The sequence below is a fragment of the Exophiala mesophila genome (genome assembly GCF_000836275.1).
Source record: "Exophiala mesophila strain CBS 40295 unplaced genomic scaffold supercont1.4, whole genome shotgun sequence".
Taxonomy (NCBI): Eukaryota; Fungi; Ascomycota; class Eurotiomycetes; order Chaetothyriales; family Herpotrichiellaceae; genus Exophiala; species Exophiala mesophila.
This window is the reverse complement of record NW_015622507.1, coordinates 1369392-1394713: the sequence shown is the minus strand read 5'-3', so window position 1 is coordinate 1394713 and position 25322 is coordinate 1369392. Positions and strand designations below refer to the sequence as shown.

General features: G+C 49.8%; 8 protein-coding genes across 8 annotated transcripts; 5 read left to right on the top strand and 3 right to left on the bottom strand.

The window, feature by feature from the left end:
* Window positions 1-81: 81 nt before the first annotated feature.
* Window positions 82-2974, top strand: PV10_05715 (uncharacterized protein). Its single transcript, XM_016370420.1, has one exon. It carries the CDS (start codon window positions 310-312, stop codon window positions 1234-1236), a length of 927 nt encoding a protein of 308 aa, XP_016222713.1. The 5' UTR covers window positions 82-309; the 3' UTR covers window positions 1237-2974.
* PV10_05716 (uncharacterized protein) lies at window positions 1343-2815 on the bottom strand (the record flags this gene model as incomplete). The annotated part of the gene is made up of 3 exons (XM_016370421.1): window positions 1343-1991; window positions 2043-2469; window positions 2521-2815. 3 exons carry the CDS (start codon window positions 2813-2815, stop codon window positions 1343-1345), a joined length of 1371 nt encoding a protein of 456 aa, XP_016222714.1.
* A 653-nt stretch (window positions 2975-3627) lies between the features above and the next one.
* On the top strand, window positions 3628-4838 carry PV10_05714 (uncharacterized protein). Its single transcript, XM_016370419.1, has one exon. The coding sequence runs from the start codon at window positions 3924-3926 to the stop codon at window positions 4755-4757; it is 834 nt and encodes a 277-aa protein (XP_016222712.1). The 5' UTR covers window positions 3628-3923; the 3' UTR covers window positions 4758-4838.
* A 669-nt stretch (window positions 4839-5507) lies between these two features.
* Window positions 5508-6640, top strand: PV10_05713 (uncharacterized protein). Its single transcript, XM_016370418.1, has one exon. It carries the CDS (start codon window positions 5585-5587, stop codon window positions 6455-6457), a length of 873 nt encoding a protein of 290 aa, XP_016222711.1. The 5' UTR covers window positions 5508-5584; the 3' UTR covers window positions 6458-6640.
* A 7499-nt stretch (window positions 6641-14139) lies between these two features.
* On the bottom strand, window positions 14140-16120 carry PV10_05712 (uncharacterized protein). The gene is made up of 2 exons (XM_016370417.1): window positions 15245-16120; window positions 14140-15188 (listed from the first exon to the last, which is right to left on the bottom strand). Exons 1-2 carry the CDS (start codon window positions 15712-15714, stop codon window positions 14531-14533), a joined length of 1128 nt encoding a protein of 375 aa, XP_016222710.1. The 5' UTR covers window positions 15715-16120; the 3' UTR covers window positions 14140-14530.
* Window positions 16121-16801: 681 nt separating this feature from the next.
* PV10_05711 (uncharacterized protein) lies at window positions 16802-17905 on the bottom strand (the record flags this gene model as incomplete). Its single annotated transcript, XM_016370416.1, has 2 exons — window positions 16802-17330; window positions 17388-17905. 2 exons carry the CDS (start codon window positions 17903-17905, stop codon window positions 16802-16804), a joined length of 1047 nt encoding a protein of 348 aa, XP_016222709.1.
* Window positions 17906-21025: 3120 nt separating this feature from the next.
* On the top strand, window positions 21026-23305 carry PV10_05710 (uncharacterized protein; the record flags this gene model as incomplete). The annotated part of the gene is made up of 5 exons (XM_016370415.1): window positions 21026-21106; window positions 21174-21740; window positions 21791-22107; window positions 22161-22221; window positions 22268-23305. The coding sequence occupies 5 exons, from the start codon at window positions 21026-21028 to the stop codon at window positions 23270-23272; spliced, it is 2031 nt and encodes a 676-aa protein (XP_016222708.1). The 3' UTR covers window positions 23273-23305.
* Window positions 23306-24077: 772 nt separating this feature from the next.
* On the top strand, window positions 24078-24977 carry PV10_05709 (uncharacterized protein). Its single transcript, XM_016370414.1, has 3 exons — window positions 24078-24459; window positions 24575-24725; window positions 24775-24977. Exons 1-3 carry the CDS (start codon window positions 24263-24265, stop codon window positions 24811-24813), a joined length of 387 nt encoding a protein of 128 aa, XP_016222707.1. The 5' UTR covers window positions 24078-24262; the 3' UTR covers window positions 24814-24977.
* The last annotated feature ends 345 nt before the right edge of the window (window positions 24978-25322 follow it).

Genomic DNA, 25322 nt, shown 5'->3' with positions numbered 1-25322 from the left:
ATGTGCTTGGTCTGTCTACACCGAATTTAGGACGTTCATGGGTCGCCGTATGGGCCCTCGGGCTGGTTTCAGGTTAAGAGACGTCCGCCGGCCCCAGGCTTCTGCTTCCACTGGGGTAAGTGCGGGCCGCTCTCAGTGTCTCTCTAGTCACGTGATATGATAGTCGCCCAACGACATCCCACCTCACTCATCAATGTCGCAACGCGTGATGTAACCTCAAGAATGTTCAAAATGTGACCATTGCTGGCGACAGCCTGGAATGTCTGTTGAATTGGCCAACTGCTTCGTTGCGGGCGTCCGCTCTCAAGCATGGCTGTGTCTTCTCCGACCCCCTACCTTGATGCACTTCGCAGGGATGGTTTCGTTAAGATTCCGCATCTATTATCATCGGAAATGTTGTCTGCCTTGAGAGTGGCTTCCAAGAATACCACTGACAATGCTCGTCAGGGCAGGTGGCCTCATGTTCGAACGGTACCGAAGCAGTACCTGCCCTGGCAAGATTGGAAGCCCGGTGACAATATCTGGGGAGTACAACACTTGCTCCACCCAGAAATGAGCGACAGAGACAGCTTTGCGGACCTTTATTTCTCGCAAGAAGTTCTGTCTGTGGTCGAGGAACTTGTCGGGCTGAAAGGCGACCCAGAAGCAAACGACAAATTGGTCATGGAGCTCTTCAACCTCCTTATCAGCCCTGCCGATAACACCGATTTCGAGCTTTGTTGGCATAGGGACGACATTCGCCCAGACGTCAGTCTAGAGGAAGAGGCCCGCCAACTCAGTGAGAAAAGTCCAAACGGCCAACAGCTGCATGCACAATACAACATTGCGTTATTTGACGATGCTTCCTTGATAGTCATACCAGGGAGCCATCGACGAGTCAGAACAGATACTGAAAGAACTGCATCACCCTGTGAAGCATCTTTACCCGGTCAGCTGATAGTAGAGCTGGGGCCTGGAGATGCGGTCTTTTACGACAGCAACATTCTTCACCGCGGCGTCTACAAAGGGATTGATGCGAGTCAAACCCTCGGCCGGATGACTCTGCATGGCTCTGTGGGGTTGGCGGACCATGGTCCTCAGCGAGCTCGACAGGTGCTCCAGCATGCTGTTGGTCAGTGGGTCGATAGAGCTCGGTTCAAGACGGACGACATGACGGGAGTTCGAGCCGAAGCCATGAGAAAGAGGTTGGTTGCAATGGGGCGAGGCGAAAATGTCGGGTATTCCCTTATGGGCTGAGAGAAGCAAAGAACTTCCTACCTAGTTCGAGCAGATGGCGTCAACTGTGATGTGATTGACGCGTTCTTCAAGCACTGAACCGGTCTTGAATCAAGAACAATTTGTCTCAGGTCCAATTTATCATGACCATCTCGTGAAAAGCTGTGCACCAGAAAAATCTAGCCCCCAATGCCTCTACATCATCGGTTGTCCAGTCGTTAGTCTCTGGGAAGTGTGACCGCATCTGGGCCAGCAGAACGACACCTTCGACTTCGAGCTCTCCACCGCCAATCAACCAAGAATTCACAGCTACGAGCCAGATCCAGATCAAGCATTGTCGATATTCAATTTCAACGGGCGGATCGATGGATCTGACCGCAATTGCCAACGCTTCTGTCACACTGTGGAAGACACATGCTCGGAACTCCCTTCCCACGATGCTAAGGACTCCATAACGGACTAGGCCGAGACAGACGAGTTTGTCCACTGACAGCCTCTTGCTGTAGACTGCAGGACAAAAATCCTTGAGCGGTGCATACACGGCCTCGTTCACGGGCCATGGATTGACGGTGTAATCTCGACGAGCAAGTCGGTTGATTATGGCTATGGTTTCTTTACCGAGCATTCCCCTCTCAGCAAGGGGAGCAAATCCGGGAGGCATTGAGATCAGGGCGTCCTCGTGTGTTAGCATCTCGAAGGTTTCGGGTCGAGGTCCGTCGAAACCCAGGAAATCGAATTCTTCCACGTCGGCTGATAGCGAGTCCTGAATCTGAAATCTACGGGACCAGTCAGACACAAGCAATCAATAGGGATTGATACAGACATACTGAGAGGCCAAAGCCTGGATCCAGGGTACCGCGATCAGGCCGTTAGCGCCACCCCGTGCTTTAACCATGGCAGCAGCTTTGGACCTATGGGCTCGTTCGGCGTCACGATTGTGCTCGGAACCTTCGAGGATGGCAAGAAACATCACGGTCAATATGGGGCTATCGTCGATACCCGCATCGGAGAGCTCGATTCGATTCCGGAGTTGAGCGAGGGCACCCTCCTTGTGGAGGTAGACACCAGTCACGATCTGTTGGCTAGCGGGGGCAAGTTTCATCAATGGGCTAGCCAGGGATAACATGCTGGCCACCACGACATCCAAAACGTCCCTGGACGAAGCCATCTGTTCGAGAAGCCAAGACCCGTAGAGATTAGAGACGCCAAAGGTGCCCGCAATAGCGGCGTGAATCGGAGAGACAACATTGTGCACTCACAAACAAATCAATATCAAGTACCACAAAGGATTGCCGGACAACGTACTAAAGTCGATAGCTATCCCGGCGGTGACGCTATCACTGCCAGGGATGCAATTGAAGGGGTCCTTCCTGGCACCTTTGGACCAATGCCATGGACTTGGATCTGCTGCTGGTGTCTGCGTCGCTACTTGATTATTCTCCGGTTGGGCCGTCTTCTCCGGCTTGCCCGCGGACAAGAGAATCAACTTCTTGGTCCGGTGTGCAGCTCGAGCAGCATGCGACTTTGCTTGAGATATTGCGAGCTCCTTCTCCCTGACTGTCTGGCCACCTTGAATACTGATGAATGCGTACTTGGCCATCACAGAAGATGGTTTGTACGGTTGGCCCAAACACGATAATGGCCCACAGGGCGCGGAAGTGGTATTGTTGCGACAGGAGGATTGGGGGATGGACACAGTCAACCCACCAGGTTATATTGTTTCAGGAAATTCCACTAAATCAGAGCATGGGTTGTAGCATATTGAAAATGGATAACAACTAAAGTATATCACTTAGTCAGAGTCGATATATGCATCTGATTCCCTCAAATAAGTCCATCAGGACATAAAATACATTCAAACCTGTCCATCACGATTCAAGATCTCGCCAGTCGTGATTGAGCAAAGAATTTCCTGATTAGAAAGGGTTATACTTTCTCCAGGTCTGATAGGCCGTTGTGCATCATTTAACCCAAAATCAGTAGATGGCAGACAGCCGCTCAAGCGATTGTTCATGCAGTGGCTGAACTAGGGGTCGTTGTTCTAGTCAAATGAGGTCTGGTTTCTTTGTCACGTGACAACTGCCAGATTTGGACCGAATTGGCATGTTCTTATAATGGCGGCGACATGACTTTACGGCCGTTTGTTTGCAAATGTTTGGTGTCAAGGATTTCTAGGAACATTGGGACTTCCATGTGTCAACATAAGACGGTTGAACCCCTTGCAATGTCATCGTCCAAGGTACACATTTGACTCAGAGCACAAAGGCTACGTACGAGAAGATGTAAGGAAGATGTCACCGTTGGCCAAGACATATCACGTGAAATGGATTATCGATATCGCCGCCCGAGGGTTTCCCCTGCGCTTTCTTGTGCCGAGGTCCAAATCCTCAAGAACGAGAAATCTCCAACAAACTGCGACGACCAAAGCGATTGTCCTCGCCCACTTCTTTCAGCCGATAACCGTGGTGGGAATCTTGTGTTGAGCACTACTGTGCTAACTAATCACTTTGATCACAGCGTCCTCTGTTGTCCCGTAACTCTCGGCCATTGACCGACAGTCCCAGTGTGTCTCTTTACCGAGGGTCAATTGACGGTACTCTCTTTTGTTTGAACCACACCTCGACCTGTATCATATTCCTTCCTCACAATCTTCGAGCTCGATCCCTTCTTTCAGTCCCTTGCGAGTATCTCATCTCACTCAGTTCATCATGGAGTCCCCTGAAGAAGCTGTTCTCTACCACAAGGAAGGCCGCAACGCCATCATTACCCTGAACCTGCCCAAGAAGCTCAACGCCTTGACCCAACCCTACTACTACCGCATCTCGTGCCTCTTGCGAGAGATTGCCAACGACCCAGACGTCTCAGTCACCATTCTCACGGCCAAGGGTCGCTTCTTCTCCGCCGGTGCCAATGTCACCACCACTCGACCGGGCGGCGACAGTGGACAAAACAAAGATGCCGCACGCGGTGACATTCTCAGGTCATTTGTCGCCAACAACTTGGACATTACCCGGTCCTTCTATACCCACCCCAAGATCCTAGTTGGTGCTCTCAATGGCCCTGCTGTCGGCCTGTCTGCGGCGTTGTTGGGCTTCTGTGACTTCATCTACGCCGCCCCGCACACATTTATTCTCACCCCCTTCTCCTCGCTGGGCCTGGTGGCCGAAGGAGGCGCCTCATTTGGCCTCGTCCAACGCCTCGGCATTGCTAAGGCTAATGAGGCCTTGATCATGTCCCGCCGCATTCCGGTTGAGGAGCTCGTCCAAGTCGGCTTCGTCAACAAGGTCATCAGCGGCAAGGACCAGAATGATAGCGACGGCTTCCTTAAGAAGGTCCTCGCCGAGGTCGATGATAAGTTGGGAAACCATCTGAACCAGGAAAGCTTGATTGGGATCAAGGAGCTGATCAGGAAGCCATACCTGGAGACCTTGGAGACTCAAGGAGTCCGAGAAGTCATGGCTGGCATGCAACGCTTCGTTTCGGGAGCCCCACAGGAGGAATTCAGAAAGATTGCCAGCGGCGAGAAGCGACACAAGCTGTAGGCTAGCTGATCCATTTCTCCATGATTGGTGTGTGTATGTATGTTAGAATGTATACACTGTCTAGCCAATGTTAGCATCAAAAGTCGTCATCACGCTGCTCTAGAATCGCTGCTCTTTCAAGTTCGAGTCTTATGCATTCCGAATGGCTTTACTTCCACTAGACAGCCGTCATGTCCGTCCGTCAATTCTGATGTAATCACCCTACTCAGCTTCACGATCATAGGGAGAACCACAAATGAGCACAAGTCCCTTGCAGCCACAAAGTATAACTCGAATGCTGCTTTTGCACGAGTGATAAAAACAGCATGATGAGTCAAGGATTTATCCCGAAGTTGGCACTGGTCTTTGACAACATCATTGGTCAGAGACTTACTCAGGGCTACCACTAACTTAATCTGGGAGGGTGATCCTGTATCCAGGCGCTCTACCTCGCCGCTTTAGCACTATCCTTTACCATAAAGAACGTTTAGGAACACGAATACTTCAATTTTCTTCATCCTTGACGAGCACCTCGAGCAATCCACTTTCAGCTTTGCATATGCACTCTTTGTCATGCATTAGTTTATGCTTTAGACAATGTCTTCGAGCTGTCGTCATTTACAGACAATAAGCTTCCAAAACATGCCTCAGTAAGGATGCTTGATGAGGTGATCAGTATTTATGCCTGCGATGTTTTCTATGCCAGCAGCTGTGTATATATAAGTCCTCCAGTCGATATGTGAGTAGAATCTGTTCAACCACTGCTTCTCCCAACACAGTCTGCATCAAGCATTCTAGGGTCGACCTGTAACCACGAAATTTCCAATCGTTGACAATCATCCATCATCATGGTCTACGCAACTCTTCCTAACGGCATCAAAGTCTTCTATCGAGAAGCTGGATCCTCATCTAAACCAACATTCCTGCTCCTCCATGGGTTCCCCACTACTTCGTTTCAGTTCCGCAAGATCATGCCTTTGTTGGCTGAGAAATACCATGTTGTTGCGCCAGATCTACCAGGCTATGGCTTCACTAAAATCCCTGATGAGCTCAGTTTCAAGTACACATTTGCAAACATTGCCGACACGATCGAGTCATTCCTTGATGTTCTGCAAATCAAAAAGTTCGCAGTTTATATCTTCGACTATGGCGCTCCCACCGGCCTTCGATTGGCCTTGAAACGCCCCGACGCGGTCTGGGCCATTGTAGCCCAAAATGGCAATGCCTACGAAGAAGGCCTGAGGGAGTTTTGGGACCCTGTCAAGCAGTACTGGACTACTGCCAATGGTTCCCCCGAACACAAGGAATACCGGAGACTGATCACCGAGGCTGTCCTCGGTCTGGAGCCCTTCCGCCAACAGTACATCCATGGAGAGCCTGAGCCTGACAAGATCGATGATCCAGCGACTTATCACTTGGATTGGGCCTTGGTCAATCGTCCGGGAAATCTCGAAATTCAACTTGACTTACTCAAGGACTATGCAACCAATGTCGACTTGTATCCTCAGTTCCAACAGTATTTCCGCGACAGTCAAGTCCCCTTCCTGGCCGTCTGGGGCAAGAATGATCTCATTTTCCCAGAAGAGGGTGCACACTCGTACAAGAGAGATCTGAAAAAGGCTAAGATTGTCTTGTTGGATGGCGGGCACTTCTTAGTCGAAAGCCATACCGAGGAGGTGGCAAAAACGATCCTTGACTTCTTTGCGGAAAATGGGCTTTGATGAGTTCACCCTCACGTACATAGGGACAAGTTGGCACCCATGGATAGGACATCTCAAAGTCTTGAATGGCAAAATTGCTGTTACTGCAAGGTACAGCTTGTGGAAGAAAGACAGGAATGACAGTGAGCTGCAAGGTTATGTAGATGCTTCGTCAGCGTAACATCAATTACACTTCTATCACACTCTGTCACAACCGACCTAGATAAAGAGAGCCTATTTCTCATGTACCTCACTGAGCCAATCGTTCCTTGGCTATGGTGCGCTCTCATGTTCCATATGATTTGGCTCAAATCCCTCCCTTTCCCTTGAGCCCCAGCCTTCAACCGCTGCCCTAAACTCTGACAACTGCAGATATAATCTCCCCGTGCCTTGAATTAAAGTGCATAGCGGAAATATTTGTTCTCTTTGTCCGTCAGATCGGCGAATTCTTGTCCTGCAGGTTGTGGCGGGAGATCCGCAGCCTCGCGGTCTCTTTTCTTGTTCTCGCGCCAGTTGATCCACCACAGACCCAAAATGCATACCAAAGAGGCCAAGTACACTCCGAGGATAGTGTATTTGGCTTTGGTATAGTATGGAGGGTCTCGGAAAGTTTGGGGCCCAATCAGGAAACCGACACAGTACGCAATCAAAACCATGGCATTCACCGTTGTTTTCTTGGTGTAACCCGCAGCATTGGTGCTCACCACGCTGAGAATCAAGATCAATGGCGAGGGCGAATTACCCAGGATGATGTAGTATGCCACAAGCTGTCCGTATCGATATGCTGTTGGACCGTGGCTTGAGAGACCAGTCATCAAGGCAATGGAGAAAACACTGAGAAGTACGGCAAGAGATGCCGCCAACATTCGATTCTTGAACTTGCCGGCCAAGTAAGGAAACCCAAGATTGGTAATCACCTGAGTAAGACCGCTGGGCATGCTGAGCAGAAGAGTCGTCTTTGCATCAAAGCCATAGCCTTGGATAAGTAGTGCGAAAAATGTGGTCAATCCGCCTGATGGAATCAACCAGAGAATACAGAAGAGGCAGCATAGCCATGTCTGTTACACGCACAGCAAAGTCAGTAGGATTCATCGACACTCTTCAGGGTATGAACTTACGCGGGGATCCGTAAAGGCCTCGCGGAACTGGGGCCATTTGAAGACTTTGCTTCCAATGCCCTGTTGATTGACCCGGAGACGCTCTATAGCCACACGACGTTCAAAATCATCAAGCCATTTTGCTGTAAGGGGCGACTCAGGGAAGTAGATGAACATAAAGATTCCAAATATGCAAGTCAGTCCTCCTGAGAGAATGAAAAGGACTCTCCATCCTGCAAAGGTGATGCTGTCATTGCCGAGAAACCCTGCGGCGATACCATATGCGAATGCAGCGCCTCCAACTTGTGCGACTGCGTTTCCAATATACCAAAAGGCAGTTCGTGTTGCGTGCTCATCACGCGAATACCATCGTGCAGTGATGAGGACAAAGCCCGCTGTGACGGCGCCTTCGAGCGCACCCAGCACGAAACGGCCGACCATGAGACCAGCGAAGTTGTTGCATGCCGCATTGAGTCCGAGGACGACACCCCAGATAAAGACTACGCTTGACAAGTATCGAGCAAGAGGCAGTCTCTGCATCAGTCTGTTGTGTGGGTAGACGAAGACGAGATAACCGAAATAGAAGATGGATCCGCACCTGTACGAGAGTCGTTAGCATCAATGAATCTCGATTCTTGTCGAATCAAACCAGGATCACCTACCATGCATACTGGCCCGAGGTGAGCTTGGTGTCTTGAATGAGGCCCATGACAGATGCATAACTCAGGAGAGTTTTGTCAAAGTATTGCACCATGAAGGTGAAAAACATCCATGGAATGAGGTGGCGATCGATCTTGCGTCGCACTCGAACGTTTGTGGCCTCATCATATGTGACGGTCTCTCCTTGGGTGAAAGCAAGTGCTTGGTCGGCACCTTCGGATACGGTAATAGCACCTTTCTCGTTGGCAAACTGTTCCGATGGGCCAACACTGTCGGCGTCTGCTTTGGTGGTGGCCATCTCTTTGTTGTCCATGGTTCGATTCTGTGCTATAGGTACTCTCATTTCAAGCGGACAACCTCAATCTTATAAGTGAATTTGAGGTCGAGCGCCATGATATGTCGATTCCTGCAACAGGAGACTTGTAAAGTACGTTGTCCCTTCTTTACGGTCCCAGGTCCACTATCAGCGTGGTCAAGATGCGCACTTGGACCGCAAAATGATAACCGGGGACGGGTTACAGCGATCTTGGCAATACATCGTTGTCCGATAGAACTTTCTTGCACGAGACATGGAGATTAGGAAAGGTTGCGTAGAGCGGACCCAGACCTAGCGCCATTAGAGCACCCTAGGTTATCCCCGTCCATCCGTGCACCCAAAGCTAACACATCATTTCCAACCATGGCCACCACTGTGGATCACATGAATGTGGCCTGCGATATGCAATGAGGCCCAGATTGTCAAACAGACAACCATGATATGATCCTTGGACATTTCCAAGCCCACGGGGTGGGGTTTTCCCACGTTGTTGAAGCCTCCGCCCTCATATTGGACCCGCTTTTCTTGGGATACGCTTGATAGACTCCAACAACGTATGGCTTCGACCTTGATAACCGAGGGTGAATTGGTCGGAGTAGAGTCCACTTCTTCCACTACCCCAGCATTTGCTTGCCGAGTTGATAGCACTGTACGATAGTCCCCGCCCCCAGCTAGCATATTCCCGTGGATGTTTCCGTCTTGGAGGGCTACTTACTCTAGATCAGGCGATATCCTTTTTAACTGGAACGGAGAGATGCACTTGTCATTTGAGAAACATCAAGAGACAAGACATCTACTGCCGATTATCTTGCAAAACGAAATGATAACATCAACGCTATCAATTCCGGAGTACAGACTCAGGTAACTACCACAGCGGCATATCGCAATGAGTTCACAAGAACAGCACTCTGAGCGCCCTTCTGTCACTCTCCCTCAAGGAGTTATACGTGGCATCGTGGAAAATGATCAATATCCACAGCCCGTCGAATGCTTTCTGGGCTTCCCATATGCCCAGCCTCCTGTGGGGAGCCTTCGATTTCGCCCACCAGTCAAGGTCGCGCCTTGTTCTGATGTGTTCGATGCTGTTGCGTATGGCAATGCTCCCCCTGGAAACCAGTTGATTCCTCCTAGAATCCCGCTAGTTTACAGCGAGGATTGTCTGTCTGTCAATGTGTTCAGACCAAGACCCAATTCAACCCACAACAAGCTTCTACCAGTCGCGGTCTATGTCCATGGCGGCGCCTTTAACCGGGGTCACTCGTCTATGCAGAACACTGCTTCCATGGTTGGTTGGTCTGAAGAACCGTTCATAGCTGTCTCATTCAACTATCGAGTTGGAGCATTGGGATTCCTCCCATCGACCAAGTCAGCGGAAGAAGGCATTCTAAACCTCGGTTTCCAGGACCAGAGATTGCTACTCGAATGGGTGCAAGACAATATTCACCATTTTGGTGGCGACAAGGACAATGTGACTCTAATTGGTCTTTCTGCGGGTGCTATTGCGGTGAGTTCTTTCCTGTCTTGTCTTTCCCGTAGTCTCTGGGACTATTTTACTGAATCGCAGTCAGATCGGACATCTCCTCCTGCAGTATAGCGATTCCAACCCTGGGCCCTTTCACCGAGTCATTATGGAATCAGGTTCTGCAACCTCACGAGATTGTCGACCCTATGATTCCGAAATCGTCGAGCGTTATTTCGCCGAGTTCCTCAGTGAGACCGGATGCCCGCCTAATCTCTCCACGGCGGACACCTTCACCTACTTGCGCGAACAACCCTTGTCTCGAATCACCGACGCACAACAAGCAGTGTTCAACAAGTACAGACATACCATGCAATGGGCATTTCGACCTGTAATTGACGGTGACATTATTCCTCGACCCCCTATGGAAAGCTGGCGATCGAAAAACTTCTACAAAGTTCCAATCATGACAGGTTTCTGTACGAACGAGGGATCTCTGTTCGTGGATCGCAAACTGTCCGAACCAAAACAATTCATGGATTTCGTGAGGAGGCTGCTCCCTGGACTTCCCGAGGAGGATATTGCCGAGATAGATAGGCTTTACCCTGATCCATCCACCGGAAATACCGTCTATCTTGATGGCAGAGTAGGCAGCGAGATTGGGGCTCAGTTCATGCGCACGGAAGCTGTATATGGTCAGTACTCGCTCATAGCTCCGATTCGACAGACGGCCCATCTTGCATCTTCGATCCCAATATCTCCTCCTGTGTACCTCTACCATTGGGATGTTTTTGCAACATTACATTTTGGTGCGGCCCACGGCGACAGCATGAGGTACGAAACCATGGATCGTGTAACTACTTCTCTATCCCCTGCACAAAAGGAAGTGGCGAGCATTCTGCATGCCTACATGACCAGTTTCATTTGCCACCAAGGCGATCCGAATCGTTTGCAAGGTCGAATGAAAGACCGTCCGATCTGGAAGCCATACACCCCTGCCCAGCCTCTAACCATGATCCTCGGAAATGGCAACAGAGAGTTGATAGGCGGGCCAGTAGGTACACCGGCCGAGTTAACAGAGGACACTTGGGCTATGGAGCAGTGTCAATTCTGGTGGGATAGAATTGATATCACACGACTGTAGAGAGCCCCTCTTAATTATTTCAATGGGAGGAGTGCATGATAATACTGAATATTCAAAGAACTATTTGCATTGGTCACATCGAGCGGTAATTGATTTGTTCCACTCCAAAGCGAGACAAATCGAGACAAATGAAGGTCCAAGTGTAGAAGCAGCAATATAAAAGGAGTGCCACGTTTGTCCGCTTATAAAAGGGAACCTGTGTCGCATACCAGGTTGATAGAGCATGTTCTGTTCTACAAGAAAGAATGACTGAGAAGAAATGACCACGCAACACCTTATCCATATATACACTACCGATCCCACACATGGTCGTTGGTGACCATGCCGACTGCCTTGCCATCCTGTTTGAAAATAACACCGTCCTTCATAACAAAGTCGACCCGTCTGAGGGCTTGAACATCGTCACGAGGATCAGTATTCACAGCAATCAAGTCGGCGCGGGTTCCCTGATCAAACCAACCGAATTCCATGCCACAGAGATCCCCACCACAAGACTCCCAGCCACCTACAGTAGCGGCCTCGAGGATTTCTTCCCACGACAAGCCGACCTCTCGTAGAAGTTCCAACTCCCTAACCGACTGACCGTGCGGATATGTGCCGGTGTCTCCGCCACAGGCGAAACGCACACCCATTCGGTATGCCATCCTCGATTGTTCCATGATCTGGTCGAAGCGTTTGGCGTGCACGCGCTCACAGACGGCCAAGGTGGGGACAAAGATGGTCTTTTTCTCGACCATGAGCTTGAAAAGTTCTTCGTTGGCGAAATATGCATGCTCGATCGAGATAACGCCGGCTTTGATGGCCATCATTGCTCCGTCGATGGTTCCCGCGTGACAGACGACGGGAACTTTGGCAAGATTGGCCTCCTTAACTAGCGCATCGACCTCCTCCTGGTGGAAGACCAGATAGTCTGGGTTGGGGTCTTTGGGCGGATGGGTTGGACTGGGGATGTATGGGTGTTGTTGAGCGGGTGGGTACCTCATGATTCTCCTTCGATAGTCGGCGAAGAACTTGATAACGTCGGCACCAGCAGCGATGCGTCGTCTCACTGCCGTCCGCACTTCGTCCACTCCATCGACAGCTTCCCCTCCACGCGGATAGCAGACTCCGTTCGCGTGGTTCTCGGTCCGCATTTCGTACGACCCGGTGCTGGCCAATGCTCGTGTGGCCACAAACATGCGTGGGCCTGGAATGAGCCCTCGATTGATACAATCACGGATCTGGGCGTCCATGTCCCCCATAGACTCTGAACTTAGATCTCTGGGTTGTGTCAGTCGACACTAAATCGCAAACACTATCTATATATTCTGACTTACCTGTATGTGGTGCAACCCGCCAACAGTGCTGTTCGCACATGATGGGTGGCACGGATGATTCGCTCTGGAATACTCTCGTCGCGCTTTTGGACGAGAGATGGCCGCTCGCTATGACTTATTAGCCAAATGCAATCATTTTTGTTCAAACATAGCAGTCGGAAACTGACTCGTATGAATGAAGGAAGATGTGAGTGTGAGCATCAACGATCCCTGGCATCACAACCTTTCCTCTGAGGTCGACATCGCCTCTGGGAACGGAGGTTCCAATGTCTGTAGAGTCTTTTCTCTCATAGTAATCAACTATCAGGCCTGTCTTGGGGTCGACAGTGATCGACATGTTCGACAAGAAGGCCTTCTTCTTGGGATCGAACAAAGTCGATGTGTGGACTGTGTATGGGGCCTCCATTGCTGGAGCTGCTTCAACTTTCGCGATCATCTTTGCTGATGGTAGTGTTCACCGTTCAAAGAAACGCAACCAGCTACATAGATATGCAAGATAAAGACTAAGATAAAGACTGGTGTCCAGTATTCCAGGTCTCGGTGTGGCAAGCCTGTGGGTCTTGTCTAGTTTGCATATGTATGGAGTTGGCCCACATACGCAGTTCCCCTAGCCTGGTTGTCCTCCGTAAGCATATTCCCGTCAACCACCAACGGCTTTATGCATGATCGACGCCTGCTTATCCGAATTCCATACGAGAGCAAAAGTGCGACATGGCAAGAATTGTGTGGGGTACCATCGACGGCTCGGATGCTGTGACCCTTGCCCGTTGTAAGTCCCATGACTAAATCGCCCAACGCAGGGACGATGAAACTATAGAGCTGTTTCGCAAAACCATTGGTATTGTGGTCATGCACTTTCCGTACTAGTTATCATCTAAGAGATCTTTAAGACAATTGCCTCGTCACGAAAAAAGGGTACTTCAAGGCCAGTATTAGAATGGCGTTTTCAATCGTTGGCGCCGGCGATCTGGTTCTCAGTGGCCCGCTTAGCCGTCCTGTGGACGGCAACCATGTCTACAATCATATCAAAGACACTGATTCGTGTTTTGCCAATCTGGAAATGCCCTTCAGTACAGGCGAACACCCGGCAGAGAAATTGATCGCCCTGAGGTGTGACCCTGAACACAGTAAAGTTGTCCGTGAAGTTGGGGTTGACGTTGTCACCGTGGCCAATAACCATGGGATGGATTATGGCTTGGAAGGCCTCCGGACAACATGTGCAGCCCTGGATAAAGCCGGCGTTGCCCGTGTTGGGTCCGGAGAGAATGTGCAAGAGAGCTTTGCACCTGTGTACAAGACCATCAATGGCACAACAGTGGCATACATAGGTATCACCACGACTTTGCCGAATGGAAGCGGTGCCGGACCTCAACGCCCTGGGCTGGCCGGTGTACGTGTCTTCACCAAATATGTTATTGACACCGTGACATTGGACGAATCACCTGGCATGTCACCATACTCCGAGACGGAGACATACAAGCCCGATGAGGAGCGACTCTTGTCAAGCATCCGAAATGCAAAGGCCAAAGCAGATGTCGTGCTGGTGGCCATCCACTGGGGAGTACCCTGTGGATGGGTCGCAGCAACACAGGATGAGATAGCGACATACCAACAACCCCTGGCGCATGCCATGATTGACGCTGGAGCCTCGGCAATCTTTGGGCATCATCCCCATGTCGTGCAGGGTGTCGAATTCTATAAGGACGCTCCGGTGTTTTACAGTTTAGGCAATTTCATCTTCAGTAACAATATCGTCACACCCGGAGATGAGCTGCGAAAGTACCCTCCATACAACTGGACCAGCTTGCAGGTGACAATATCCAACATTGGCGCGCTAGCCAAGTTGAATTTTGACGGGAGTAAGTTGACGAGGTGTACGCTCATTCCATTTGACATTGCCGAAGATGGTGAACCAAATGGGGCGACGCCACAGTCAGCCGCATTGCTCTTGTCGCGCTTGCTGTCGTTGTCTCGAGGACGAGGAACGGCATTTGAGCTGAATAAGCTAGACGAGGGGTTTGAAGTGACGATAACCAAGTCATAGAGGTAAAGACTTCGATGTTGGACTGGTGGATCATCAAGTCGCGGTGAAGCTAGATTGTTCAGAAAGTCATCCCCCAAAACATTTGCACAAAGATCTCCCACGATCGAGCATATGTAGAACCATTTCTCCAGCGTGCCGTAAATGAAGCGAGAAGGGTGGAGACTTTGATGATCGGGTCCATGATGACACTGGGGCTCAGTTGTAGCACAGGTTGGCTTCCTCCGAATGCAGTGGATGTAGATTGCCGTTGACTCATGATGTAAACTGCCCAGACGAGACCCGCCTCAAGAACCTGCTCAGCTGCCATCCAAACACAAATAATTTTGGTCTCTTCGTTAAGTAAGGCGTAGTGGTTGATAATGGTGCATGCAGAGTTCCCCACGATATGGAAAAGCCTGGATGGGAACGCACCCGAATTTGGTTGGTAGAATGCGTCTGACGCTGTAAACAAAGGGTGCAAGGCGATGTATAACCTCGCTGAGTCAATGCTTATAGTAGAAGGAAATGCTGTAACTTGTAGCGGGCCGGGGATGAGGCTTTCCAGGACCTCGTCTGGTTGCTGGAAGGAATGATCCATCCGATGCACCTCGTTGTGCAGAGAGATGAGGACACTGAGGGCTTCGAGGGATGGATTGGGTGCGAGGAAAGTGCCATATGCGCTGCGAGCGTACATGGCGCAGAATGCAGAGTAGCGACGGAAGTGAATGGCAGTCATACTGTGTAAGTCTTCAGTAAATGTCACCAGTCGATAGGTTCTGGATTTTTGGCCTACCTTTCCATTTTCAGCAGCGTATACTCCAGGTTCTGGAATTCCTGGTCGATCGCAATACCTCTTGACTGATATTGGTCGCGGAGGTCTTCAAACATGGTCCAGGCCCTCCCTAGTAAATCCCAGAGTTGTCCGGACGATGGACGGATCATATCACAAAGCGCCAGTCCACACAGAGCTGTACATGAGGATGTAATCGTGTCCAGTGAGCCATGGTGATTTTCAGGTTTTGTAATGAACCTTTGTAAATCCTCGATGCATCGAGAGGAGAAATTTGACATCGTTTGATCCAGGTCCCTTGTTATTAGCGCCGAGGAGATGGCAAACACCAGACTTATTTCAAGAGCGGCTGGACTGTCTTTGTTTGAGGTTGACCATCTAAGAGGATTCTCATGAGTAAGCATCGCAGACTCGCCATGAAGATGCAACAATTTATACTCCTGGGACACTACTTTCATGTAATGTTCGATCATCGCCTTCTGAGTCGAGGGGGTGACAAGGGAATGGAGCTCAACTTTGCGTAGATCCCCTGTTGTAGGAAAGGCTAAGACATGCCTGCTACGAGTGAGCTCATCCACTTTGGATGTCCTGGTGGACAGTAGTCCTTCTGGAATAGGAGTGCCATTCTGTGGCCGATAACAGATACTCTTCTTGAGCAAGTGATTCAGCAGGTGGGAGGAGCTGCCAGGTCCTAGATACGCAAGCTGTGAGGGGGAGTTGAGATTGTCACCATCAGAAACGTTCAGGTGTAGACCATGTTCTTGGATTTCGTAAGATTGTTCACCGGAAGATGAATCTTGACAGTTAGTCTTATCTGTGGCTTGCTCGATTTCAAGCTCGAGCCGCCGCCTCTTCTGTCGAAGAAGATGAAGATGACTATGGGTTCCTTGTTAGCGTGGATCCCAGACCTGGAAGAGGGAGTTCCTTACCTAGACGAGATCTCTTGCCTTAGATAATGGTCCCAAAAAGTGCATTCAACGTCTGCTAGGCTACAATTCTTGCATGCAGGAAGCTGAAGATCGCACTATGTTTGACAAGTTAGCCTGCTTATGAGTGGGGGAACATTACAAAGGGACTACCTTGATTCTCCTTTTCCGACATCTGCTGCAGACTTGCAGAGCCATGGGTTAGGGCCAGGTGACGTTGAGGCACTTGCAATGTAATTCTTAGGAAGTGTCCACGGAAGAAGTGGTCGCTAGAGACCACATGATAACAGGTTAACAGGATATACGGAGTACTTTGAATTGGACCAGATGAAAGAAAGATTTGACGAATATACACGTGACATGCACGTGCTACATACTGGTGGGTGCTCCAGGGACGGGGGCACGGGGACAAGGAGGGAGGCGGTGCGTGGAAGAATCGAGATGCTTAGGCTTAAAAGGCAACCTAGAAATGTGGCTCTTTTTCCCAAATGGCAAGCAGGACGAGACTCTTCACTTATCATACGTTTATCGCTGTTGGTTGGTCCTCAAGAAAGACTCGTAGGGCTGAATTCGTGGCGAACATGTTCAACGATATACAGTCAAACCTCGGCTGCAACCAGAGATGCTTCAGTACTCAAGGCGTTTCAGAAGTTCGAAACACCAGCTTTTCGCCATGAACTCTGCGATTCCTCAAATCGTCCAGACCTTGTAGCACTCCATAAAAACCACCTTGGCCCACTCTTCCTTTGTGGCATCTCAATATATTCTTCTCTAACAGAGTCTCCGTCAATCCCGTGAATTTAACCGCCCACTGGAAATCTTCCTCGTTCGCCGGGTATTCCAGACTTCCCACTGTAAAATACTCGCCCCATGCCGTATACATATTGGACCCCACGCTTTCCACGTCTTCTCTGGGGCTGCGGTTTGCGAGGAAGCAAGCGTATCGACATCCACTCGAGTCCGAAGATAGTGCCTCAGCACACACTTTGGCTGACTCGGGGTTGCTGACAATATCCCATGCCAGTTTCAGCGTGTTTCCGGTAAAGGTGCGAATCGTACGTCCCACACAGGGATCTCTGTAGTCAAAGACCTTGTCTGCCCCAAGAGACTTAACGTAGTCAAAATGCTTTGGAGATGTAGCCGTAAGAACCGTGTATCCGGACCTACAATCACAATTTGTGAGATGAAATCAGACCGGCAGAGACCAATCTAATACTTACAACTTAGCAAACTGAATCCCAAGAGCTCCGGTAGCTGTAGCCCCGCCGTATATGAGAACGCTCGTACCGTTCGTGACTGGAACGTCTGGTAGACTCATTTTCAATCCCTTCTGGTACAACCCCTGCGTGACTGTTGCCACGCCGAGCGGCAAAGTAGCAGCTTGGTCGAAGTCAAGGCTACTGGGGATCTTGATGAGCATGTCGCCTTTGGCAACAATGTATTCTGCATAAGCACCGTCCTCGGGCTGGACAGCATTTCCTCCGTGAGCAACACCAGCTACGCGGTCACCAGGTTGAAGGGTTTTGGTAACGGCTTCGCCAACTCTAACAACCTCGCCAGCAAAGTCACATCCCAAAAGACATCCGTCATTAACCAGATTATTTTCCAAGTGCTTCCAGTCTGTCGGATTCAGCGCCACTGACACGGTCTTAATGAGGACAAAGTCATCACGAAGCTGAGGGACAGGTCTATCACCAACCAAAATCGCTCTCCCAGATTGTGCGACGACAGCCTTCATTGTTGTAATAGCGATTGAAACTAATTGCGCTACAAAGCACCATTTAAGCCTTCTTTCATCTTAGGCGAACCTTTGGAGAAGCCAATCGATGGGAGTGCATTGTGTTGATCTCGGCCAGGATACACAAGGGAAGTTTGTCTACGGATGACCAAGCATTTTTCTTGTTGATGGCTTTGCCTTCCAGCAAAAATGCGGCAGAGGTTGATATTTGGCGCTTAATGCCGGTCAATGTGACACCACACTAGGCATTTTGCGTCTCCTGGTCGTGACTGACAAGCTGCCCGGATCAACGTACAGGTGCCACAAGCTCCCATTCCAACAACAAAGTGCAATTCCAATAATCAATCTAGCTTAAAGTCCCTGAGCTGCAAGCATCTGGGATGACTTGAAGGTGCTCGAAATTCCAACAAATCAAAATGGGGAGCATATCGCAGTATACCATGGACGATCCGGTCGTCAAAACGGTTCATTGCAGTGGCCATCCGTTTGAGATTGGACTAGCCCATGGAGCCTCAGCTAGAGCGGAGATACGCAGCAACATTGCTACATATACCTACTTTTTCGGAGAGACGGCTAAGATTTCATGGCAAGAAGCAAAAGAGCGAGCTGTAACACGATTCCTTCCGACTGTCGAGAGGCAATGGCCAGAGATCGTGGAAGAAATGAGAGGCATAGCAGAAGGAGCTGGAGAAGGCGTGACTTTGGAGGACATCGTCACCTTGAACGTTCGCACTGAGATTGCATTCACCAACTACACTGATGGGTGCACTTCAATCAGTCAGCGAACCGAAGATGGGAAGATGTATCTGGCACAGAATTGGGACATGATCCCTGAGCTTCAAACTGGAATGGTCTTCCTTCACATCAAGCCTAATGGGTCACCCATCACCGTCAGATTCCTAGGTGAAGCTGGAATCGTGGGCAAGATCGGTATGAATAGCGCTGGATTTGGTTTATGTATGAATGCACTCCGGTCTGGTGCGCTCAACCCAAACAACATGCCAGTCCACATCATGTCGAGGCGTTTGCTACAATATGCAACCAGCTACGCCAGTGCTGTATCCATTATCGAGGAATTTGGGTTGGCAAGTTCTATAAACTATCAGCTGGGCGACAGCGAAGGCAACTTTGCGGATATCGAGTGCACCCCTCTTGGACTTTTCATGATATCTCCCCAGAATGGCTATGTTGCTCATGCCAATCACTTCTATGGACCAGGTCGACCCCCTAACCTGGTCGACCACCCAGCCAAAGATTCCCTCACCCGACTTGCACGAATGCAGGAGCTGACGGATCAAGACCAATCCAAAGGAGTCAATACAACCTTTGAGTCCTTGAGAGTCAGGCTTTCAGACGAGCAAGGAAGCCCACCGGCAATTTGCAGGAGTGTGCCACCTGGTGCTATGGGCATCGATAGGATAGTGACACTTGGTACCATTTTGATGGAGTTGACTTCTTGCACTGGCCAAGTCACCATTGGCAGACCTTGCGAGGATCTACCCATTGTTAAGTGGTCGTTTTGATGATTGCTTGTCTCCCACATCAGCATAACATATAATCTCTGAGACCATAAAACAACTTGAATCTTAAACAGGCGAATGCCGTCGTTGATCATCGTGAACATCATCCTCCGGTTTTCGCGTCCAGACCTGACATCTGGCTACAGCAATGCCCACTCGCCGGTCTGCTCATCTTACAAACAAAATACCGACAAAAATGTCGACTTTGTTAGGATGTTGAGGACCATTGGTATTCCAGCGGCCACAAGTGAAGTGGCATGACAAAGGTGAAAAAGGGGCATACTTCGCATCTAGCCTAGAGCCTCACTCGTTTTAAAGGCGAAACCCGAAGGCTTCTCTTGCCCCAAGCCGTGTTAACAATACAGAGATTAGCCTTACTTGGCTAGCCACTCTCCGCAAATGTCATCCGAAGGACGCCACCGGATTTCCCCTAGCCCTTCACCAATATCAAAGGGCGAACCCGTTCACAAAATCAACATCAGATGATCATAGTTGATGAATTCTTTAACTACGAGTTCTCAATCCAGAGGGCTTTTCTCAGTGCTCATGTGCTAATGCTTGGAGTCTGTTTTTAATCTTGTGAGTGTAGGAGATGACTTGATGCTTGACTGAGGCGGCACGTTGGTATGAATGTTGTCAAGCCCTCATCCCAACCGCCCCTGGCGATGTTTGAGTTGGTGGTCCACCCGAGAAGCCCAAATCAACATAAAGGAGGACACCTGATGGTTCGAAGGGATAACCCCATTAGATAGAGGCCTAAGGATACGGCACGACAACTTGATGGGCTACGTAGGTATCTGCTTTAGCACATCTACCGTCAAATCTACGCGAAAAGCATCACTGCAGTCACGTCGGCAACGATGGAGTTTGCCGTGAAGTTGCATGTTGAGGTTCCGCCAATGACGCGAATCCGAAACCACAGCTAATATGGCCACTTGGTACTTCGGGGCTATTGCCTAAGTCCTACAATATATGTGCTTACGATGGATGAGGCAGCAGAGGTCCCGATCATTCTGAACCATTTTGCCACGAGTATGGGATCAAAGAGGTCTGCAAGATGTTCAGCTAGGGCCTTCCATTGGACCAAGCTAAGAGATTTGAGAAAGCGCCACTTCGTTGGCTCGGCGAGGGAGGTTGCCTTCCTCTGCTTCATGGATTGGGATCAGTCGATCATTTGATAGAGCGCAAGGTAGAATCTACATCCTAGGAATCCATGTTGAAATGGTGTTGGATCACGTCCATTACCTGACAATTGAGTGGGGGTTTTCTTCGTCGGCCAAAGTCAACTCAGCTAGACACGGATAGCCGATAAGCCAGAGCGCCCTGAAGGAATCGCCCCCGTGAACCCTATGCCCCTCAGATAGCCAAGGAGGCCCCTCGGGCCATCAGTCAAGACTACTCCGTAGGTAAAGGTACTGGCGAACCTAACTAAAGTCAAATTATGTGCGCTGGTTTGAGTTGCTGCCACAAGTCTGACACTGTTCTCATTCCACTCAGACTTGATCATAAGGCCAGTGAATGCATGGTAATTCTAGATCACATTCCCAAGGTCTTGCACACCCTCAAATGCCCTAAACATATTGAATGACGACAGCTTGCCATGACCTCTGATAGACAATCAGCTCCTCGAAAACGCAGGCATAGTAAGGCCTGTACGCGCTGTCGCAAACGCAAGATTCGCGTAAGGACGTGACCCAGAGACTTAATAGTCATGCTCATCGATTTTTGCCTGTTGACCCTCTCTCTAGTGCGATTTCCAGTATCCAAAATGTGGCGCGTGTACTATTGCAGATGCAACATGCCTAGGCTATGATTCAGTTCATGGCGCCAATCAACCTCGAAGTGCTACATCTCATCTCGAACAAGAAGTCGCTCGTTTGGAGGCTGAACTAGAACGCATTAATCGTCAGTCGAAGACTCACGTCGATGTTGCAATCGAGGCAGTCGACAAGCTCTCCACAGACCTTGCAACCACCGTCGTCTTGCCTCAAGGCCTGACACGAAAGCAAGAAATCCAGCCTCCACTCACCTCATCATTCTTTCTATCCGGCTCGCCTCCGCCATATCTAATCGAGTGGTCTCATGAATATGGCATTTCCGACCATGAAGAGGACGGCTCCTCCTCTCAGATCAAACTCTCTTCGGTTCCAGATCATGTCGTCAATACAATGTTGAAGCATTACTGTGAGATATATCGTCCCCTGTATCCTGCGGTCGAAGAGACAGATCTATTCGAAGCATACGACAGGGTTTACAACAACAAGTCCCCGTCTCCTTTTGATATCTTCTGTGTCCATATCACTTTGGCCATTAGTGTTAGAACCTTTCCTCTGCTGTGTACTTGCGGATACTGATTCCCTCCCAGATGCAGACGTTGATGCACCGCGATGAGAAACGTGCGACATCAGCTTCATATGGATTTTGGTCGACCGCGGTTGGGATCCTTCGACAGGCCGGGATCACGGATCTCTGGGAGAGGCTGCAAGTCTTACAGCTGCTTACTCACTACGGTTTCCTAAATCCCAAGCATGTCGATTGTTCCAAGTGCGCTGCCGCTGCGACGAGGCTATGTTTACAGCTGGGGCTTCAGCATGAGATACCACTGTCTTTGCAGAAGAACCTTGATCCTGCTGCACTGAGTAGCAGAAGAAGGATCTTTTGGCATTCGTACAATATTGATTGGTAATCTCTCTTCTTCGAGCCGTCACTGTCCGATCTTCTGACAACTTGATCAGCGCAGTCCACACAGTTCGATGTCGACCATTCTTATGGCCTAGGTCAGCCTCGACGGCTCAGGTAAATCCAGGTTGCGTAGAAACTGGAAGGATGCTGACGAACTTAGTTCTCTGATACGGACTCACAATCGTCTACAAGTCGACAGTTTTGCCTGCTCAGGGAGATAGAGTCTGAGATTGCGTGGGCAATGTACTATCCCACGTTGGTTGTTGACGATCTACCCTGGAATGGCTCTTTTCGCCAATGGTTCACGGGAGTTCATGAACGCTTGAATATGTGGTACCAAACAACGCATCAGAGCATAAACCACGGCGAAAAAATCCAGTTTCACGAATTACTGTACCAATGTCAGATCATGAGACTCAATCGCCCGTCGCCACGGTGTCCCAATCCCACCCTTGAGATGCGGAAGAAAACCGTGCAATCAGCCACAGCCGTGCTCAAAGAGTTCGGCACGATAGAGAGAGTTGGGAAGCTCTTCAATATCTGGCATGCTTCTTACTTCATGATGGAATCGGGATGCTGCATACTTGGTATCATCCTAAGCGCCATGGAAACATCCCGAGATGGCGGTTCACGACTCGAGGAGGATGAGATGTCTATCTTGAGCAGATATCTACCGACCCTCCCTCATCTTCTCTGGAAACTGTCGCGACGTTGGCCTGATGTCGCACAACATGCGGCAGTTATGAACACCCTCTGCGAGACGAGCCTGGAGAGATTCGATTCATGGTCCAAAGGGAAAACCGTGGACAGAGCCGAAATTGCTCGTCTGAAGCACCAACTACTTCAAAACTCACGGTTCTCACCCCTTCCCGCGGATACCTCAGAGCCTGGGGATACCTCAGAGCCATTCTTATTCCCAGAAATGTATCCAACGTTTTTAGAGCCGGGTCTTCCAAATGATGCCCAACTCAATTTTGACCCTCTTGAGCTCGTGGTTCCAGCCGGGGATGGGGCATCAAACACCGCTTGGATCGATCCCCAGGTGATCACTATGCAGGATACTTCGAACATACCCGACATCTATGGCTTCCATAATGACGATGCTTTGATCTGGGACTTTGAAGGGCTTGATTCCGAGGAGATATTGGCTGCCCTGGCATGGTAGGCGATATTCTATGGTGTGGAGCGGAGGATGAGGTCGAAACGAACCTACATCTCGAAAATTTCGCACTTAGAGAAGACAGCCACTTCCACGGAGTGCTGTAGTCTAGCCGTTAGCAATAATAACGATACCCAGACACTGTCGTTACACCCGCAGTGATCTTGTTTGACACGTGACTACGTCAGAAAGAACACTCAAGATGTATGGCAGACCATGATGAAGCTTATGAGCAACATACGGCGGAGCGATAATGGTGCAAATGCGCCACCATGACATGACCCCTAATAGAGGATTCGGGGAAACCAACAAACCTCGTTTTCACATGCTAGCAGAAGTGTGAAGCGTATGGAAACTGTTGAACAGCGAGGCTGACGAACTATCAAGATATTGTATCGGGGTAGGCGCCATCAAGTGGCTAACTGACGGAAAGATCCTCAAGACGACTTTCAAGGATGACCTAGACTATGCCAACCAGTCTGCGGATCTAGATGTGACGAAAATTACCAAGGAAACGTCATTGGAGTACCTGAGCCAATGGAGAGGTGGATCACCGAAATACCTGTTTGCTCCGGCTCGTTGCTTGAGAAATGTGCTTCTAGTTGGTGATACTTGGTAGTGCTTCAACGTCATGACTCTTGGGTGTGTGGACGGATGTTGGTCCCAGTCAACTCCCAAAGCCACAGTGGCTAGTAAAGACCCACTGATGTGATTCGTCGGGCGATCTACCGAGCCACTTTGGCTGTGATGTCACATATATCATTTTTGTGCTTCAACACCAACAGTGCCAGATTCTCGCAGGCAGGTTCAACTGGCAGCCTAGCAAAAACGTCATACTGGTAAGTGATTACGACCATTGACGCAAGAATGCAGGTGAATATCATCGCTCATGCCAGGTGGAGGCAACCTGACGACGCGTAATGATTGGTGGGCATCGATGACCGCACCTTCTTCACTCATGGATGTCGTTTGCTGCAAGGCAAGAAGAGTAATGTCATGTGCCTGTTGTTCCTGCCTCAGACCAGTTCCTCTTGCTATAAGTACCCCTCTGTCCCATCTTTCTCTCGTTCGATCTTCCATCCAAACACCTTGATCTCGAATCTCAACAAACCTCTAAAACAATTTTCAAACCAAAACAAACCAGACCAGACCAAATCATCCACAATGGCTGACTCTCTCAAGAACGCTGCCAAGTAAGTCATTTCTTCCGATCATCGTGGCCTCCATGCAATCGGCCTCGCCGCCAGTGCCCTCACTCCTCCCAGTTTATTGCTCACCACTTGGATCATGCTAACATCCCTGGAACAGCTACGTCGGTGACAAGTTCAACGAGGCCACCGCAGGGGCTAGCAAGGAGGCCAACAAGAACGTCGCAAAAGACTCCAACGCATCTCTCGGTACGCGTGCTGAGGCCGCAAAGGATGCCGCAAGTGACAAGATCGACGAGTCCAAGAACTCCGTAAGTCTGAACATGGGGATATTCCAAAGCATCAAACTAACGATTACAGGCATCTGCCGAGGGCAACAAGCAAGCCGCCACCCACTAAGCCTGTCTCTCACCCATAGACACCCATCGACACACACCGAGTATGGAATCCATGGTTGTGATGGAGGTTTCTCACATTGGCTTCTAGCCCTGTATTTCCTATGACCAATCATGAGCACGAATTGCAGCCTCTCTAGGTAGCTGAAATCAATATTCATTGAGAACAAACACATTCGACTTTTCTGTGCTTGGTGAAAATACTCTTCTTCCCCTTACACATCTGGTGTCCCTATCATGAAACTTGAGTGCAGCGTAGGGTTTTCGGAAATGGTTCTGGCGGATCAGCTAAACTCTGAGTGAAGCCAGAGTCGGAGGGCTTTTGAACAAAGCGATTTGCGTCCACACCTCATACCAATAACAGAGTAGTCTCAGCTTGTGTGAACAAGTGGACGTGTAGGGCACACAAAATCAGGCGCGCCCAGGTCCAGCGGCCCTGTCTTTGGGGTGACAGTCTTTTGGGTGACAGTCTTTTGGGTGACAGTCTTTTGGGTGACAGTCTTTTGGGTGACA

Excerpts from the sequence above, each read along its gene's own strand:
- PV10_05715 (XM_016370420.1), top strand. The coding sequence starts at position 310 with ATGGCTGTGTCTTCTCCGACCCCCTACCTTGATGCACTTCGCAGGGAT.
- PV10_05713 (XM_016370418.1), top strand. The coding sequence starts at position 5,585 with ATGGTCTACGCAACTCTTCCTAACGGCATCAAAGTCTTCTATCGAGAA.
- PV10_05709 (XM_016370414.1), top strand. The coding sequence starts at position 24,263 with ATGTGCCTGTTGTTCCTGCCTCAGACCAGTTCCTCTTGCTATAAGTAC. Across the intron at positions 24,460-24,574 it reads TCTCTCAAGAACGCTGCCAA|CTACGTCGGTGACAAGTTCA; the intron begins GTAAGTCATTTC and ends TCCCTGGAACAG. Across the intron at positions 24,726-24,774 it reads TCGACGAGTCCAAGAACTCC|GCATCTGCCGAGGGCAACAA; the intron begins GTAAGTCTGAAC and ends TAACGATTACAG.
- PV10_05714 (XM_016370419.1), top strand. The coding sequence starts at position 3,924 with ATGGAGTCCCCTGAAGAAGCTGTTCTCTACCACAAGGAAGGCCGCAAC.
- PV10_05712 (XM_016370417.1), bottom strand. The coding sequence starts at position 15,714 with ATGATCGAACATTACATGAAAGTAGTGTCCCAGGAGTATAAATTGTTG. Across the intron at positions 15,189-15,244 it reads ACGCTGCTGAAAATGGAAAG|TATGACTGCCATTCACTTCC; the intron begins GTAGGCCAAAAA and ends AGACTTACACAG.